The sequence below is a fragment of the Lepisosteus oculatus genome, chromosome 19 (genome assembly GCF_040954835.1).
Source record: "Lepisosteus oculatus isolate fLepOcu1 chromosome 19, fLepOcu1.hap2, whole genome shotgun sequence".
Lineage (NCBI taxonomy): Eukaryota > Metazoa > Chordata > Actinopteri > Semionotiformes > Lepisosteidae > Lepisosteus > Lepisosteus oculatus.
Window position 1 is genome coordinate 12,197,872 of NC_090714.1, and position 19,341 is coordinate 12,217,212.

Below are 19,341 nucleotides of genomic sequence, written 5' to 3' on the forward strand. Positions count from 1 at the left end.
TACAGATGCAGTTTGACATGATGCAGAGGGCGCAGGATGGTCAGCGAGACAGGGGGGCGGCGGTGGAGTGGTACCCAGCAATTGGTCCTGCTTTAGAGGTTAAGACTACCGCGAGCTGCACGCAGGCTGTACAGCAGTGAACACCACACCATATGGCTCAGTGCCCTGAAGCTGGCAGTGTCGAAGCTGAACACAGCACCCCGAGCACCCCTCGACACCCCCACCCTGTTCCGATTTCATCTCCCGTCTAGAGAAAGACTGCAGGTATCATCGAGCAGTGCCGTTCTGTTTGTCATCCTAGAGCGAGCTGCAAATAAACGCGTATAGTAACAGCCCACAGCTCACCCTTTGCTCTGCCCACTCAGTAGTGCAGAAATGAGGTGGGCAGGCTGTACTGTGATACTGCAACGCAGGCTTGGAGTTGGGCCTGTGCAGGGGCAGTTCTGTCTAATAAGCGACAGCTTTACCCAAACGTGGCACGTTGAACAGATTTGCAGACGAACGCCAGTAATCAAACTCCCACCACCACGCGAGGGCTGCAGATTGGCCTTAATGCTTTGCCGACCCACTCCGATCTGGGATTCTCTCTCCGCAGCGGATCCGGCCAAGGGGGCGGCAGAGCCGAGGATCGGGAAGGCCGTGGGGGACAGCGACGTGTGGTTCCGCTTCAACGAGGGCGTGTCCAACGCCGTCCGCCGCAACGTGTACATCAAGGACCTCCTGTGAGGAGCCCGCCGCCGTTGGGAGCGGTCCATCCACTCGAGAGCCGATGCCTTGAGGTACCGGCAGCCGGTAGACTGTCACTAGCCTCGCGGTGCGGGACTGGGGACCCCCCTGTGGTCCCGTTTGTGTGATCCGTTGCTGTCCAGACTCCAATCTCCAGCTTCGTCTGCTGCTTTACATACGGGATAGTCCTTTTCATCTTATGGTAGTAAACAGTTTATGCACATGTGAAGATACCTCAGGCACACAAACGACATGGTTCAAGCCGTCTAAAAATCCTCTACTTTATTCAATATGACAAACGTTTTGTAAAACATTCAATAAAAAAATTTGTCATTTATTTATTGCTGTTTATCATTAAGCTAGTACTGTACGTGATCTTATGCATAATTCCGTAATTCCCCAAAGCACTCTTTCAAGGTATAGTTACATATATATAGACAGAAAAAACTTCATAGATATAAAAACAAAATTTAATAGACCCAGATCCTTGCCTTCCTGCACAACTGTCATAGCAATAGACAGATCTTCCTGTTGGATACCTCGGCCCTGACCTTTGACCCGTCAGGGGCCTACACAGATTTGGTTGACATCTGACAATAGCACAATTACATTCTCTTTAAGGAAACAGTGTACAAGGCAGTAGTTGATGGTGAAATGGCAAGATGTTTGGGGGGGGGGGGGTTTGTGTGTGGAATTTGAACAGCAATTCTTCAAAGCATCTAAAACAAGACAGCGCCCATTAACTTAGCGGATCAATCAATAAATAAATAGATTAGGTATCTGTACACATCAAGATTGGTCAGCATGAGGATGCGGTACGTCGTCACATTCGCAAGGCCGTGAGAAAAATGCCAGACTGCAGAAAAGAAGAGCAGGCGGGGAGAGGGGACAACTGGGTACCCCCCACACTGGACGACAGGCTGCATCTTGGGATTTCCGAGATGCGCTTGTTCCTTGGAGTTTGGACCAGTGCTCGTGAGTCTCGGGTTTTTTTTTCTCAAGTTTTTGTTTTTGGCAGGCTGCAATTTTCCTGACAGTCTTACAGAGAACAGAAAACCGTCCTTCGCTGGCAGTGCGACGTGAACTGCTTTAAGTTGTGGTCTGTTGTACTTAAAACACGCAAGCAACGACGATAACCTAAAAACAACTGAATCTTCAAGATAGAACTATGATTGCATACGTGTATATATTTATTTCTTTAGGATAGTGGCATTTCCATTTCCCGCAACGACTATGTGGCGATTATGATTCAGCATGGTTTTCGTCGGGGGGTGTCCTGTCCTGGATGTCGGCTGTTTTACATTCACCGCGAGGGGGGGGGCACTCGATCCTGCGGGTTGGGGTGCCAGCGGGGCGAGAGGGGAGCGGAGGGGGGCAGGGGCCGCGCTGGCACGGCTAGCTTGTTAAAGGATGGCGCATTTGCCCTTCTCCACCCAGGGGTTGTTCTTCATGAGCTCTGGGTTCAGGAACGGGTCTTCGGGCACCCCGTCCTCAATCCACTTGACCAGGCTGGGAACAGCAGTGGGGAAAGAGAGAAGCAGAGAGGGGGTCATCAGAGACCTGGATCATGCTGGTTATGCTTCACCCTCTAACACTCTCCCATTCGCAGAGTGCACCTCTAATATTAGTTGGCCTGTTAGGCAAAAAAAATGGGATGTCACACAGCATACAACTTGAGGACTTGTTGGCCACATCAACAATGGGTACAGAACAGCCAGATGTCCTTTCCTGCATGCACACCACCACACACACACTGGTCACGCAGCCAGCCCAGTGCCTTGTCTTTATCTAGAGGAGCACGTTCCCCATGGTTACCCTTTACGCTCACACCAGATTACGTGGCTTTAAGTGCAGTTTTCACAATACTTTCATCGGCCGTCTATTTAGAAGCGCCCTGTACTGTATAGCCTGCACACACACAATGGGCATGCACAGATAGGACCTGGAACGACGATGATCAGAGGCTGGGAGCTGTGGGCAGGCGCGTGTCTGTTGTGCGCCTGGCTCTCCAGTGCCCCTGAGACAATAGTGCTAGTTTGAAACGGGCAGTGGCTATCCTGCTCTTATTGATCGAGTCCTGGGGTTATGCTAGGTCACGGCAGGGCGGAGAGGGAGGAACACTGCAATCTCCGCTCGAAGCTCTCTGCTGGAGAGGCCTTTAGATGCGATGGCAGACAGTGTTGAGTGCCAGCCTGTTACTGCATTGAGTTCACCAGGGACCGATCGGACAAGAGTGCTGCCAGGAATAAATGTGCAGTGATTCCCAGTCTTATCTCCCTTCAAGACTATTAGTAAGCCAGAATCTCTTTAGCATGAAACACTGGAGGCGTATTGAATTTCTTGAAATCTGCACTCTTCTCTGCTCAGAAACTCAAAACAAGTTTTCCGTTACTAGCGCTATACAAATGCCCGAGGTACGTGCATGTTTTGTGGTATATAAAGTATTTTTTTGTTTCAAATGATGTGCATGCTGAGGATGCCAATGAAAAAGTGGCATTTCGCATCCTATAAATTTGTACCTGAAATCTAGCAGCAAGCAAGTGGGAGTAACTGGCACAGGTTCCTGCTTGGACTGAAATTATGACAGATTCACAGTGTTGGTGCAGAATGGTGTCCGGGAGACAGTAGCCTCTATGTTGGGAATGTTTAAGGGCGTTTTCTCCAACCATAGAACTGCAGGAGCCTGTGTCGGTGACGGTCCTTATCATCATGACTGCATTATGTTATACAGCTCAAAGGCTAATTCAATCTGGAATCTGGAAGGGAATCTCTTTGGAAACCAGCAGCACAGGGGTTAGGAAATGTGCAAAAGACTTTTAAGGAGTGCACTTGATCCTTGCAAGGGGAATGTTTCACTAAAATCACACTTTTGGTCTGAGCATTCACTGAGCTATTGAGCATGAAGAGAGGTTAGTGTGAGCTGTGATTGCTGGGTGCTCAGCAGTATGCGTTATCCCATGTACTGTCTGTTATTATTAAGTGAGCTAGACAGCATAAGATCATTAGGAATTCATCTTTTCGCGTACCCCAGTTTGCTCTCTATGAGACACACGAGAGGGAGAGAAGCTCGGGGTCAGAGCGCAGGGTCAGCCATTGTACAGCGCCCCTGGAGCAGCTGGGGTTAAGGGCCTTGCTCAGGAGCCCAACGGAGTAGGATTCCTCTGCCGGCCGCGGGATTTGAACCAGCAACCTTCCAGTCACAGGCGCAGATCCTGAGCCACAGAGCCACTGCCCCGCAGACAGATCCCCTGTGCTGTGGAAGGGCGTTCCTGAGTGGCAGGGATAGATGGGGGTAAGGTAAGAGAGAATGCAGTTTCCACACTCACTCGGTGACGGTTTTGGAGGACTTCTCTCTCTTGAAAGCCAGCTGGTACTTCAGACTCTCCACCTCCTTCTTCATCTGGGGCAGGTCCATCTCATCCATGGCTGCGAGAGGTTCGCTCCCTGGAGACACACTGGAGCACATGGGAACAGCCGTTGAGCACAAACCCTTTCCAGCCCACACACCACCCCCAGTGCTCCAGGCTTACCTTTCCTGGCTTCACCTTTTACCTTTCCACGGCCCAGACCTCTGCTGCTTCTAATCCAAACATCCCCACAGGCGCCAGAAGCTTTCCTTTACGGGGTTCGAAACGGTGGGAATAGCTTTTTTGTTCTGTTCAACAGATTGCTTTAATTTTTCCATGCCAAAAAAACGCTGTGGTGATCTGGCCCAGTGGGCGATATAGTGGCCGCCCCCTGTGTACAGCAGAGCTGCTGATCCAAACGTAAATGCGTGTGGAAGTGTAGTAAATCGATGAATAAGGCTGTGCTCAGGAGCCACAGTAATGGTAAACCAAGATCACTGATGTAGGAGCACTATGGTGAAAGCTGGAGTAAAGTAATAACCGCAAAGAACTGTGAGGTTAACAACTCCAGAAGATATCTGGACCCCTGCTGTCTGGCACAGCTCGGAGGTATTTTCTCTGTTGCAACAACTATTATGGGAGTCCTGAGTCAGTCTGAAATGACAGACGTTGAACATGCCTGCATGGCTCACATCTAGGACATGTCTGCCCAAAAATGACAGAGCTTTATTAGAGAGCCCAGGGAGGGCTGTGGCTTCGGAAAAGAGCAAGAGAGCGTTTCAGTTCATCTACTTGCACCCTGCTGGTTTCACCTTGACCAAGTCTGCACCTGCATCAGAGTTCAGCACCTGCTGTGACAGATTGGCCCCTCTCTGTTGTCCATGGACTTCATGAGTAATCGCAGATCGGTTTTTCCGTTGCGAGGATGCATCCTCTCCACACAGCGCTGTTGGATCAGATGGTTCACTGCCCACCGATGCACCACAGGGAGGTCTCAGAGAGATGCTTTTTCCCCACGGTGTGTATTGAATAGCTCCATTTTACGATTTTTTTTTTAAATCTTGGACTTGTACTGTTTTTGCTGTCCTTGTCTTAAGAAGGGTGCGCTTCATAGTTGAATCAGTTGTGTCAATGTACTGTGTTGCAAGTCTGTTTTTGGAGCTACTGTCATGTCTGTGTAGTGTTTTTATGCTCTTTTATGCCGGGAAGCTGTGTTGACAACTTAATATCCCCCCTTGGGGTGTAAGAAAGTATCGGATACTCGTGGTCAAAAAGAGCACTGCTTTACTATAGTCTGCAGGTGGTTTGGCATCTCTCAGTCTTCCATGGACAGTAATGCTGTTGTCATGTTCTGCTCGGTAAGTGCACATCCCCTGGGCTAGTTATTTAATGCAGTAAATGCAGGATGCAAGTATGGGTCTTTATCATTATAATGTATTTGTCTGATGCTTGTTTCTAAAGCGATTTTGCTTTTGTACACCCTTGTGCTACAGCGACCACACCTGCTGTGGGGTTCGAACCCGCCACCACCCAGTTCTGAATCCCAGGTCCTTAACCTTTCTCTCCTGAATATTTTCTTAAGCTCCTGTAAAATGAAGAGCGGGACACCCGATTCCTGATAGTGGTAAAGCCGCAGACAGGTTCCGGTATCGTACCCTTACTGTCCCAAACTTTGTCCAGGTGTGAGAAGTGAGGTAAGTGTGCTGGGGTGGTGTTGGGGGGTGACAGGTCAGTGTGTAGCTCTCCTGGAGGAGCGTTTCCCTGTAGATATGACGCTGTACCACCAGTCGTCCACACCTGGGGCAGGATCACAGGAGAAGTAGGTCGCCCCGCGATTTCTATTGCAGATGTATTTTTTTAAAAGGCGGATTTACTCTTGTCAGAATTCACTGGGGCCATATGTTATACACGGACACCTGCGTCGGTTTTTCTCTTTACGTACGACACAGAAAGGACAAAAATAACTTGGCAAAAAAAAAAAACAAGATAGAGCTTTTGGTTTTTTTTGCAGGGTCCAAAGCTGCTCCAAAAACGGCTCTGAGCGTCAATTGCTATGACCGACACTGCTTAATTCAGGATCCGAAGGGGCGGGGGGGGGGGGGATGTGTTTTTTTTTTTCTGTCAATGCTGAGTTACAGTGAGGACATGTGGGGAAACACCCCGATACCGCCTCAAAACAGAACGAATCCGACCGGACCCGCAAACCCCCAGGCGCGCATACTCGCCACTGCCGCCTTTTGCGTCCAAAACAAATGGAGTACAATATCGCTAACAGCCTGCTAATGTGATAACCGTGTCAGAAAAACGACAATTCACTCGAAATCCGCAGGCCTGTAGCAAAAAAAAAAACCCCAACAACTAATGGCACTAGGCTGTGATGTATATTAACCTGTACTGCAAAATGATACTCCCCCTCTTGTTGCGCTAGAGCACTGTTCTACGTAAAGGTTCGATTTGTGCCCCAAAATGTACCCTCATTGTAGCTAATAAATTACTCAGCAGGGAAAGTGCACTGAAACGACCTACCCCTGCGGCTCTGTACTGCATAGAGCGGGATTGTGCTTTCGTTAAAACGGCAGCCCGATCATTTATTTACTGGCGTGTCGACGCCGACCAGCCCCCTCTTCGCGTGATCTGAACACCCGCAAGAGCGGTATGCTTTTGTTCTGACAGCCCGCTCCGCTCCGCCGCCTATCGACCCCGCTCTCTCCGAGGGCGGCGGGCAGCTCTCGGTGACACGCCGCACGGACGAGCGGTGTGAGGTCCGGTCCTGTCACCGACCGGGGGGGGTGCTGTAATCGATCGACACCGAGGAGAAAACTCCGTTCTCGCCACACCGTGGGGCCGAGCAGAGCGGGGAACGGGGGAGTTACTTTATGTAACTGATCACATTTCATCTCGCTGAAATGCACGTCCGACACAAGCTAGAAGAATTATATTCTTATTCTTATTATGTCAAAGCTCCTTATTTATTTTGCCATTTCTGGTTTCGATTAAATTGAGCCCCCAGACTGATCTAAGTAATTTTGTTAATACCCCACGACTGCAAATGCGTATTAAAAGACATCAACAACCACCGCTTCTTCCTGTGGTCGGTGTCCTTCTCAAACTCGCTTACCTCACTGGGCTGCCGGGCTGGCCGTAGGTCTCTTTAAGGTGAAGCGGGGGAGAGTGCCCGTTTCAGGGGATGCTCTTCTTCCTGATGTCTTTTCCTTTTTTCAAGGAACACCCCTAAAAATTCCCAGAGGTAGTGATGACTTCTGGGTGGGTTTTTTTTCCCCCGGATTTTGAGCGATTCAGCAGGGACTTGGTCCGCACTCGGTAAATAATAATAATAAAAAAAAAAGATGAACCGATGAATTGGGTGCCAATTTCACCCCCCCCTCGCGTTTGCTAGCAGCTCCGAGCGTTTGCGCTGCGGTCGTGATGCGGGAGCGGTTACCGGCGGGGAGAGCTCTGCGGTGTCGGTGTGCGCGCCGCCCCGAGCCGCCTGCGAGCTCCGAGGAGAGTCTGGAGGAAAGCGAGCCGAAGAGCCGGGAGAGGTGTTCGGTCTGAACTCCCCCTGTGTCTGCTCTCGCTGTTATGACTACAGCTCAGCGCTAGTGGGGTGTGCTGACAGAACAGACTCGGGCTGACTTTTTTTTTTTTTTCCAGGGATGTGTGTGTGTGTTGGGGGAGGGTTGTGGCTTCTCGCAGGTGGTTGTGACAGCTTTCGTGCGTGAGCTGCCCAGCCCCCGGTGTGCGACCCCCCCCCCTCCCAACTCTCTCAACATCCATCTCTTCTGTATTTTTATTTCCTTAAGAGGTCTGGCCACAGATCGTTAGAAAACAGAAAAAAAAAAAAGAAACCAGTCAGCCGTGTCCCATCGGGGTCCCGAGGGCGCATAGCTGTTGCCCTAATATGGGAAGACAACCCCGGTGCAACTCTCGGAAGATTAGAACTCGCACAGGCTGAAAGTATGGAAGTATGCGGCCTCTGCTCTGGCCGATGTGCTTCGCTGATGCCACCTTATCGGGGCTGCAGGGTGTGTAGCAGCCATGTCACCCTGGACATCTGGCAGCCTACTGCGGCTCAGCAGGTGGGAGCCTGCTCAGTACCTGGATGGGAGACCTCCTGGGGAAAACTATGGTTGTTGCTGGAGGAGGTGTTAGTGTGGCCAGCAGGGGGCGCTCACCCTGTGGTGTATGTGGGTTCTAATGCCCCAGTATAGTGATGGGGGACACTATACTGTAAAAAGGTGCCGTCCTTCGGCGGAGGAGACAGTTTGGACAGTGATCATTAAAAATCCCAGGGCATTTCTCGAAGAGAGTAGGGATGTAACCCCCACATCCTGGCCAAATTTCCCCCTGGCCTTTACCCATCATGGCCTCCTAATAATCCCCATCTCTGAATTGGCTTCATCACTCTGTTCTCCTCCCCTCTGATAGCTGGTGTGTGGGGAGTGTTCTGGTGCACTATGGCTGCTGTCACATTATTCAGGTGGGGGCTGCACACTGGTGGCGGTGGAGGGGATCCCCATTACCTGACAAGCGCTTTTGATTGGAGTGTCCAGGAAAGTGCTACAGAAGTGTAAGGAATTATTATTATGTGTAGCGGCAGAGAATGGATCCAGTGGGGTCCTGCAGTGACTAATCTCGCTGAGCTCTGGGGTTTTCTAAGTTTCAGGTACCAGCGGTGTGGGTGGAGGTGTGCTCTGGGCTCACAGCTGGAAGGCTGTGGCTCATAACCCAGGTGTGTGTGTGTGTGTAGGAGGGTACTGCGCTCAGATTGCTCTAGAAAAAAAATCACCTTTACTAGTCCTGTAATTTGCTCTGGTCTTGGAGAGAGACAGTCCAGTACTTCTTACAGGTACCCTTTAAATGATCAGTTCCTAAAGATCTGGCCCAATTTAACTAAGATCGATTAAGTTCTTTATTGATCATTTGGAGCAGAAATCAGAATATCATGCAGCTCGTCGGAGCCAGCTCTCCCTCCATTGAAACATTACTTGTTTACTTCATCGGTGGCTTAAACTAGCGCCCCTGCTCTTTAAACCAGAGTGCTTGAGGGTGGGCCATCACGGTAACCAGACTGGTGCTCTCCAGGGGCAGGGCTGGGGATCTCAGCTGTAATGCAGTGCCTTTTACCTTGAACTACAGAGGCTGGAACTTGCGCGCGACCACAGGGGCTGCTGCAGAAAGCTGAGTCTCGGACTGTCCTTTCCCAGCCCGGTATGGCTGTGCTGGTCTGAATAATATCAACACCTGAACAAGCAGGTGAATACTATCGCTGCCTCTCTTAACAGTGTTCTGTTCTAATGCTGTCTCCTCCCTGAACCGGTCTTCAGAACTCCCTCTCTTCCCGGTCGATCTGTGAGATGCTCAGCTTTATTCCCGATGGGAAGATGACTAAGTCCCTTTGCACTGAAGCCAGGAGTGTCCAACAGGTCCCCTAAAGTCTTCACTTCAGAGAAAGGGTAATATCTTCCAGCATTGTAAAAAAAAAAAACATTTCTCTTAAGACAGAACCCATTTTGTCCTGGAGCAATCTCGATTCGTTTTGCTCCGTAGAAATGTCCTTCAAATCTACTTTCCATCAGTAACATCCAGCACAATGCAGCTGGTTCAACCTGAGAGGACTCCGTCTGAAAAGAGTTGTGGTCTTCACCCCAATTTGCATTGGCCTCCATAAACGGAAAATGATCACGGCACTGTGTCCGGATCATTTAGATTATTAGCTTAAGAGGGACATTGTAATTAGCCATGATATTAAAAGCTGAGCTCTTACATACTGTGTCAAGTACCTAGGTAAGTCTTTGGCTTCAGCAGTACTCAAAAGCACTATGGAGGAGTATAAAAGCAATGAGAACAAAATTAACAGAGGCTGACAGACTGAAGCACTGGACTTGTGTAACACTGTGTATTAAGCACTTGTTTGGTAATTACAGTTCTTAAGGGGGCATAGGATACTGTCTAAAAATAGTGATAACTCTTCAGTTAATAAAGATACATGTACATCCATACAAGATGCATAACTAGCACAGGATTTTGAGAATTTGACCATGTATCTCTAAAATAAAGGACCAGGGGAATGGGGTTCTATATCTCTGGCTGTAATGGGATTCAGCCTGGTTGGATTCCCTATGAAGTCTGTGTATTGTCAGATCAGGGGTCCCACAGACCTCCCAGCAGAGTGCTATAGTACTCTGAGCATCTATAGAAAACAGAGGCCTATAGATCTCTGGGCACAGAGCTACAGAACTCTGAACAGAGGCCTATAGATCTCTGGGCACAGAGCTACAGAACTCTGAACAGAGGCCTATAGATCTCTGGGCACAGAGCTACAGAACTCTCAACAGAGGTCTACAGATCTCTGGGCACAGAGCTACAGAACTCTCAACACAGACCTATAGATCTCTGGGCACAGAGCTACAGAACTCTCAACACAGACCTATAGATCTCTGGGCACAGAGCTACAGAACTCTGAACACAGACCTATAGATCTCTGGGCACAGAGCCATAGAACTCTCAACAGAGGTCTACAGATCTCTGGGCACAGAGATATATAATTCTCTTCTCCATGCAGAGGCGTGACCAGGCAGGTCGTAGGTGTGCACAGTCATAATCGGAGAAAACGCAGGCCTCTGTGCGTTGTTTGTGCTCTGTTTCTCTGTGAGTTGTGTGGGTTTGCACTGTAGGGTTTTTTGTTGCGGCTTATTTCATGTGGTGCCATTCGTTCCCGCAGCTCCACGATGTGTTCATGCCGTTTTGATTTCTGGCTCTGCAGGTCTGGTGAATTACAAAGGGCTGCCCACAGACAAAGAGATTCTTCTTCTTCCACACTTATTGAGAGTGTCCCATTCAGAGCTTGAAAGGGGTACTGTTCAATGTCCTGGGCAGTGGCACTGTGGAGAACCTGAGGTTCAGCAAGCTTGTGCCAGTAACCCACTTGGTGCCATCTGGGCAACCAGCAAAGGAGCTTTCAGCAATTTTTTAAATCATCCCAGAGCTCACACTTTGAGAGACCAGGCAGGAGTGCCATGAACAGAAGGGACTGCCTGATGTTCTGCTAACAGGAGTGCAATCAGGATGGAGTTTTTTCCTTGGTCCGAGATGAGCCTGCAATTCTACAGGTGCACTGTGAGTTAAGCCTGATTTGCATCTGTTTGGAAATGGTATATTTGCATTGCTCTCTTATGGGGAGAGGGGTATGCAAATCCAGGCAATAGAGAGCTCACCTAATTTACCTGCAGCACACAGGATCCAAATCACAACTCTGTAGTATGGTGGGGAGATGGAATTGTAAATCTCTTTCAGGTGTACTTGTGTTGGTATTTAGTCATCATGTTGTTCTAAAATTAATCCAATTAACTCACTTCGATAATGTTTTTTTTTATTTGCCAATTAAACCAATTGGGGGAAAAAAAGCTTCACTTACAATTAAAAGTTGGAGACGGAGCGATCTTGAGCTCAAACTGCTAAACAAATCATTCCAACACCAGCAAAATCCCACCTGGAATTTGCGCCCAGAGCCCTGTCCACTGCTCCATCCCGCTCCATGTCCGTCTGAAAGACTGTCACCCGTCAGGAAGTGGGGAGAGACTCCACTGTTCCTGGCTCCTGCAGCTGTTCCAATAGGGACACCAGCTCCTTTCACCCCAGCGTGGTTTCAACACAACCCAGTGCAGACACAGGACACAAACAGCCCTGAAATCCCATGATACCAACCCACAGTACCACGAATTACTAATCGCGATACTCGTTTGCATTTATTTAGTGCTTTACAGTCCATCCCAAAACACTTCCTCCATTGGATGGGAGAAGTTCCAGTAGGGAGCTTTGTCAGCAGGTGTAGACTGCAAAGGAACAAGAAAAGGTTTATTCCGTGCTGAAGAGAAAAGAGACAGCAGTTCAGCTGTAGAACCTCCTTCAGGTGACTTCCTCACTCGTCCTTCATCAGAAGTCCGACCTGAAGAAGGCTCCACAGCCAAAACGTTTTTGGCCTCTTTTTCCTTTTCCTTTCGGCGTGAAATAAATCTCGGCTTGTTCCTTCTCATAGATCGGACGGGACCCTTTTTTCCATCGGGGAAGTGCCGTCCAGGCCGGAGGAGTCGTGGCACCAGGCAGAGGAGGGCGAAATTGCTTCAGCAAAATGATTTAAGGGGGAACTGTTGGGAGGCCAGATTGTGCCAGGTGGCCTTTAGCCAGGGTGCTGGAGAGAACACTCCCTTTGCCTACAATGAGTGACATGGGATCTTTAATGGGCAAGTGATCAAGGTTTTATTGAATGTCTTATCACGCTATGGCACTGCGCCTTTCGGGGATGAAGGAGTGTGCTGAGGAATTGTGGGAAAGGGAATTGTGCTTGGCAAGAGCTGGGCCTTTTTCGAGTTTTAGAACCGTGAAAAACAGAAACGGAAAAGTCAGAGAGGGAGGGAACAAGAGCCCGGGTGTTTCAGTGTCATCGGCTCCAGCCTTCTGAAGTGTGCGCTTTGTGGCCGAACCCGATTAAGCATTGAAAGAGCTTAGTTTCTGATATGAATAATAATAATAATAGTGTTTGGATCGGTGTGTGTGTGTGTAGGGGGATGCTCAGATTTTATATTTATGTTAGTGTGCCGCGAGATGGAACAGGATGGGAAATACTGTGGTTTAAGACAGTCTCCCCGGTTGTCATACTGGTGTGTGTGTTTTTCAGATACTCTAATCCAAAGAGAAGAGCACCACCTACTGGGCCACCAATATCACTTACAGCAGCAACCCATTTTTCGTTAAAGGTCTCATACCTCAGTGTGGACCAGGCTCATCTTTGCTTAGCTTCTGAGATCATGCTACCACTAAGAATACAGCACTGGTGTCCATGGCTGTCCTCAGCAGTCCCCCGGGAGACAGTGGGGGAGAGGCTTAAGGAGTGCTCTTACAGCTACTTGCTTTCTGTATTGGTACAGTAATGATTAGTCTGAGGGTGAACACTATGACAATGATCATTTTTCTCCCGGGTTGGTGGGAAACTCATCTGGACTTTTCTTGGGTCCTGAGTTTGTGTTTTCGCCACCGTCCAAAATCACCCTTAATCTCCATATTGCCCTCCAGGCGCATATGTGAGTGAATGTGTGGACAAATGGACATTGGCCGAAATCTGAGCGCCTTCGCAATCCACGAAGCGCTTCATCAACATCATTCTGACTTATTTACCCCTTTCTTATTTGCTTTGACATCCTGTCGTGTGAATATTAAATCACACAGCGTTTGAAAATGAATACACACTTCTTTACCAATAGGTAGTGACATACAAGTGGCTGAGCGCTCGGCAGTGCCCTGCGCCGGAGAGCACTCTACACAATGGGAGTGCGTTTGAGTGGTCGGGCTACATTGTGCTGTAGACGGGCCCGGAGAACAATTATCTTCAGTACACACGCTGCATGATAGGAGATGGCAGGCCTCCCTCTAATCTCAGAGTGGTTTAGAATCCATGTCATAAACGATTACACATGCTCGGTTAGAGACTGAGGGTGCGTATATACGCTATGTAGGAAGAGTTCAGTCTTAGAGTAAGGACAAGTCCATTTCAAACTGTGATTCACGTGCACTGGAATTTGTTGTTGGTTTTTTTTTTCCCACAAATACGTTCACAGGATTTTGTGAGGATCACTCAGTCCCAGAGGGCTTCCTCAGCAGCTGCTCCGTTCCATTTCCTCACACGCCTCTCATGGGGCGGCGCGGGCTGCGCAGGGCGGGGCCCGTCTGCGCCTCTAGTTTTGGCGCGAGCAGATCACAGGCCCGCACGGGCCTTACAGTGCCCAGCGCAGAACAAAAAGCCCAAACATTTCTCTTCTCCCTCCCCCGCCTTCGCTTGTCCATTCATCTCCCCCAGCGCAGATCATTAATCCCCGACAAGGTCTCTTGTAGAAATTTAAAAGAATATTTTTTTTTTAAAAAAGGAAGGGCACCACGGATGACTTTTGGAGACCCGGTGTTTAAGAAAAATTCCATTTTTGGGCTGGTTATTGAACACGATTCCTCCTCCTTATTCTTTTCTCCTCTACAGGAGCTACACAGGAGGCCTTGTGGCCACAGCAGCTTAATGGTCTGGACAGGCCCCCCTTCCCCGCCTCACAATTGAGCTCAGCCCTACCGGCTGGCAGGAGAGCTTCACGCAGACCGTATGAAGCCCCGAGTCGCATGGAGGGCCTGGCTGCCGATAAAGAAGCGGCCGTTATGCGTTTGTCGAGATGCGTTCCCGCCCTCGGGCCAGAGGCCGCAGACAAAAGGCTCCCCCTGCCCGTGAATGGACAGCGGGCTTCGCTTGCTTTGGAGAAATCAGACAATGGCCCAGATGGAGGCTCCCAGCTACTCCTAATGGGTTCCACACAACCGGCCCATTTTCTGCGCGCATCGGAGAACTCTTGCGCTGCCCTGAAGCGGTCCACCCCGCGCTGGTAGAGCAGTTAATGGAAGCCGCCGCTCAGACACTCCTCGTCACGCCTGGGCACACCCTGTCCACTTACCAACAGTGTCCCCCCTCTCGGGGAAATCTTTCTTACGGGCCTTGTGCTGTCTCAGATCAGCCCTCATTTAAATGGATTAAAAACAAGCTTGATACAGTACATTTTCAGAACTGCCACAGTAGGATTGTGGGTACAGTGATGTTACATCGAAGACCAATCCATTGCAATTGTATTTGTACCGGAGAGTTTCTATAAAAAGCAGGAGAAAATGAAGTCGCCTGGTGCTCTCCTAGGTGGGTTACTCCCATGGATTCTCCCAAGCTTTCATCAGGGCCCAGTTCCTCCTGGGGCTTAATACCCCCCAGCCTTGCTTGGGCAAGGTTTCAGAGTGCTATGTGATCTGGTTTTCTGCCGGTGGGAGAAAGCCCAGAATAGCTGAAAAGCTTATGTTAGACCCTCACATGGGAGGTTACACACTTACGTCTTTAGAGGGGAGAGTGTGTGCTTTATTCTTCCCGGCTGCCCCTTTTTTAACATCTGTTCCCCTTTCAGAGTGTCAGCTTTCCCCTTTTGAAACATTTTGCACCAGAGTCCATTTGTCTCTCTTTCCTGTCCCAGCCCTGGGCCCAGTTTTCAAATCAAATCTCCATGATGGCCTACCCTCCAGCAGGCTACAGCCCAGCCCAGCTGCAGGGTCCCCACATGCTCTACTGGGAATGACTGTAACCAGTGCCGTCTCCATCTATTCACAGAGAGCTCTAGATTCCTGAGAAGGGCTTCAGCGCTAACAATACAGCAGGCATGAGTTTAAATGGGTGACGCACAGCTTTTATACGCTTTCCCCTCCACTGGGGAAAGAAAACATGGCATTGCACCATATTGTTTTAATTGCACAGCGAAGAAAAAAAAAAAAACAGCTGAGTGTTTAGACCTGAAACAGGAGCTTCAGGTTCTTAGGTTTAACGTAAAAATAAAACCCTTTTCATTTGGCCTCTGTAGCACAAATTTCAACATGTTGGGTACAGCAAGGTGGAAAGGCCTACACTGCCTCGGACGAGTGGGTTTTGTAGGCACTGTACCAACACCCCTATTTCTCCTCTGCAAGCTGTAGAGCTACAGTGGCCCATAGCAAAGTAAAGCACTCCCTCTTGTGGCGTTTTAGTGAAATTACAAGTGTTCTTTAGCCTAGCAAGAATTTCAGCACAGGTCACCCCTTAAAACTTCAGCTTTAATGGATAGACTAATGCATATTTAAATGACTTGGATCTGTTAGATTTCTTGGAAGCAGAATATTTGACCTAGTTTTACAATTTATTCTGATGAAAGTCATGGGACCGTAGCCTACACAGGTTTCCAATGCACAGCTGCAGGATGGAAGAATAAATTTTGAATAGCTCATCAACCTTAACTTTAGGCAGAAACCACAGCATCCTGTAACAATGAGGGAAGACTCCATGAATAGCACACAGCCACCTGATTGAGGTCAATACTGAATAGCATACACCTTTTCCTTTTCTGCACGCGAGTTCTTCAAAAAGATGACAAGGCAACACTTTGAAGAGAAGCAGCATAGCTCAAGAGCTCTTCCACTGTGGCAGAGAGAGACCTGCAAGCAGGAGTGGACCTCTGGATCAACAAGTGCAGGTTGAGCCTGCAGAGGCAGCTGGTACACAAACATGCAGCAGAAAGGAGAGGTAGGACTCGAGATCTTAAAGGCTTTATTAAAAACATTCAGCCAGTGCCTTTACACAGGAAGGCACATTAATTAGGATGTGCTTGTAATGCATTACATAGGTGTAGCTTCTCTAATTTTGCTTTACAGCTCTGCCTTTTTAAAATTTGTTCAATTCTCACACATCACAATTTGAAGGTAGAGTCTAGGAACAGGGGACTTTGAGTTAGGATTTACAACATGAAGGTTCTCCTCCCTCAATCACAACTGAGGCCACAAACAGAACAAGCAAGCTCCCGAGTCATCAAAATACATTTTATTGCAGTGGAATGGTCCCGAGAGAGAGTGTGTTGGGCCCCATCTTGACTAGTGGGGGCCAGGCCAGCTCTGCCCCTACAGCTGGAGAGGTCCACATCCCCCGTCACCTGCAAGACACCAAACCATCCATTAATGCCTCTTTCAACCACCCATGCAGTCACACAGCCAACTGAAGTTCACGTACTAAATTCTAGATCTGGAAGAACCAACCAGTTTGTTGGGACAGCTGCTGAAGTGCAGGAAATTGTAAAACTGTGCAATGATTGTTCAGACCACAGAAGAAGTCAGTGCTACTATAAAACTGAGTCAGCATACACGTTCAAGAACTCCATTTTCAGGACAACTCTAGGCAAGAAAATAACGAGGCCATCTCTTGGTCGTTACCTGAATGAGATTCTTGGATCAATTACTATTTCTTGAAAGAGGAGACGATACTGAGCTTTTAGGTCAGGTGCAAGGATCGACACCTGAATTTAGATTCAGGATATCCAGTTAAAATCCCAATCCTGGACCCAACACCTGAGCTCTTAACGAACACGGACTTAATGGGTTTTAATAGGAACGGAGAACTGATCATAATCAGTCAAAGAGCAACTGAAGAAATAACCTCCTAGGAGGTTATCTCCAACCTTCACGTAGAAAGACTTGGAAAGGATCTAAACAAGCTACTGGTTAGTTCACTTGAGGATTAATTTTGGTTTGAATGAGAACTAGAAGGTGTGAGGTGAGGTGGGGTCCCCCACCCCCAATGATTGAACACTGACTTCCTTACCTCTCTCTCTCCAGTCACCAGGCCTGCCAAGCTACCACGAGACCTCCCCCCCAACACCACGTTTCATGGGGAGGGTTGAAATGCCTGAAACAAAGACCAGCCATCCTTTTAGAATCACTGCGCAACCCAACCTCAATACTTATGCTACACAAGCTCCAGGATCAACGGATAAAAACCAGCTGCCTTCGAAAAGCTTCCCGTTTGTCACAGTGCTTCAGAACATGAGGTGAAATCAAGGACTGCTGGGCAGTATGTTCATTGGAAGTGTCAGAAATAAGAAATAATTCATCACGAACACTGTGCAGAGACCGGAAAGGGCGAGCAGCCGTTCAGTCAGATCGAGGGGAGATTATTTAAAAGTCGGACGGAAGGATAAACTCACCATTTTCAAATCTCTCGACGTCTGCTCTTCACCCAAGCCCGTCTCAAGGCACGCACGCGTCGTCTGGGGTGATCTGTTGAGCCAAGAAACGGAACGTTAACCATCCTTCCTCCCCCAACTCTGAAAGATCTTTCCTGCTCAGGTCATCACAGAGGTCCTGGTTAGCCATCATGTCCCGAGTAGGGCATCATGGAAACATTTCACAAACCTGACCTGCAGTGACCACAGTGCTTCAGAACATGGATTGAAATCAGAGGCCACAGGGTGGCCTGCTCATTGGAAGTGTCAGAAATGGAAAAATCATTCATCATGAACACTGTGCAGAGACGGGGAGCCCTTGAACCGACAGTTCCACCTAGATTTCGATTAGGGGCCAATTTGAATTCTGCAATTGCAATCAAAAACCAGCCCATTTTCGCGCAGGTGACTCACCATTTCAAGTCACTCGATTGCCTGCGGATACACCCCCGCCACTCCACTCCACTCGGATCCGTCCCCACAACCTCTCGGGACATGCTGTTGCGACGTCGCCATCTTGAATTTCTCCACGGCGATCGGCAGCACGTCACCACGTGTCACTAAAACAAAAAGTAAAATATACAGCCGGTTTCTTAAACAATCTCAGCGCAACCTCCCATGCAATCGCTTTCACATGAAACAAATACAGAGGCACAGCCTAGGCGAACAGGGGTGAAGCTTTTCAGTCGCTGAGAAGCTTCTACCGATAAAGGACACGCTTCTCACTTCACAAGCGAGTATATTACACGTGCATCCTACGTGCAGACGATCAGTCGAGTCCACAGTGTTTCAGAACATTTAGTGAAATCAAGGACTGTTCATCGGAAGTGTCAGAAATAAGAATAGATTCATCATTAACACTGAAGGAGACTCAGACTATTCTCATAAGAGAAGGACGCTAGTCTTGTAAAAATCCCGCATGAAACCCAACTCCAAGCGGGCCCGATGTAGGCCCGTAGCCGCATCTTGGGGTGCGCAGATGCGTCCATTTAAGTCTGCAAACTGGGCAGACCTTTGTACGTGGAGCTACACAAAGCCAAGCTGGGCCCACATGGCCTAGCCTAGGTCAATCCAGCACGCCTACGCTGAAAAACAGCAGCGCCCAATACATTCAGTACTTCGGCAAGCACTCGTAATGGACAGCTGGACTTCCCCGAGACAAGCCAGATTTAATAAAACTAATGCACGGAAATGCTGAGCTTTTACTAACACTAGCAACAACTAAAACAAACCACCACTCACCTCCACCGAGCGAAAAGAGAGGCTCAATAGCACCGCGAAATGAATTTATGGGGTGAAGGTCTGGCTCCGGCCTGAATTCACACTTCTTATTGGATAGTCAATGCAAAAATAGCCGTTTCTTATGCGAAGGAACCAATCGCCTCTGAATTCTAAAGCAACACTCCTTTTCCGCTGGAAGAAGGGGAAGCTTCCTATTGGCTATTTAAAATGTATTTGGTCACGAATCAAATGTGAGTTTTAGCGTGAGAGGGAAACTGACTTGAAGGACGTCCAACGGTAGATAAAAGTAGTACAATAGACTGATGGAGCTATAGCCAATGAGCATTCAGCTGTGGGCGGAGCGTGGATGGGAGGGCGGTGTCGAAAAGAATTGTGGGGTCTGTAGTGCTCACTTGATCGGGGATTGATTTGGAATCGAAGGCCCCAGCTGAATAAAT

The 19,341-nt window shown here is 48.7% G+C and overlaps 2 protein-coding genes, 1 long non-coding RNA gene and 2 other non-coding genes across 5 annotated transcripts in view; 1 reads left to right on the top strand and 4 right to left on the bottom strand.

The window, feature by feature from the left end:
* Positions 1–1,063, top strand: part of chtf18 (CTF18, chromosome transmission fidelity factor 18 homolog (S. cerevisiae)) — a 36,719-nt gene extending 35,656 nt beyond the window's left edge. The window contains exon 22 of the mRNA XM_069180795.1: positions 596–1,063. Within this exon, the coding sequence (XP_069036896.1) occupies positions 596–726 (131 nt within the window). The 3' untranslated portion in view covers positions 727–1,063. The remainder of the gene's footprint in view (positions 1–595) is intronic.
* On the bottom strand, positions 994–7,723 carry gng13a (guanine nucleotide binding protein (G protein), gamma 13a). The gene is made up of 3 exons (XM_069180796.1): positions 7,192–7,723; positions 4,053–4,181; positions 994–2,235 (listed from the first exon to the last, which is right to left on the bottom strand). The coding sequence occupies exons 2-3, from the start codon at positions 4,148–4,150 to the stop codon at positions 2,130–2,132; spliced, it is 204 nt and encodes a 67-aa protein (XP_069036897.1). The 5' UTR covers positions 4,151–4,181; positions 7,192–7,723; the 3' UTR covers positions 994–2,129.
* An 8,478-nt stretch (positions 7,724–16,201) lies between these two features.
* Positions 16,202–18,678, bottom strand: LOC107078998 (uncharacterized). Its single transcript, XR_001479967.2, has 4 exons — positions 18,077–18,678; positions 17,645–17,717; positions 17,263–17,346; positions 16,202–16,597 (listed from the first exon to the last, which is right to left on the bottom strand). It is a non-coding gene; the product is annotated as an uncharacterized lncRNA (long non-coding RNA).
* On the bottom strand, positions 17,472–17,559 carry LOC138224333 (small nucleolar RNA SNORD60). The gene has a single exon (XR_011182793.1). It is a non-coding gene; the product is annotated as a small nucleolar RNA SNORD60 (small nucleolar RNA).
* LOC138224334 (small nucleolar RNA SNORD60) lies at positions 17,872–17,960 on the bottom strand. The gene has a single exon (XR_011182794.1). It is a non-coding gene; the product is annotated as a small nucleolar RNA SNORD60 (small nucleolar RNA).
* Positions 18,679–19,341: the final 663 nt, after the last annotated feature.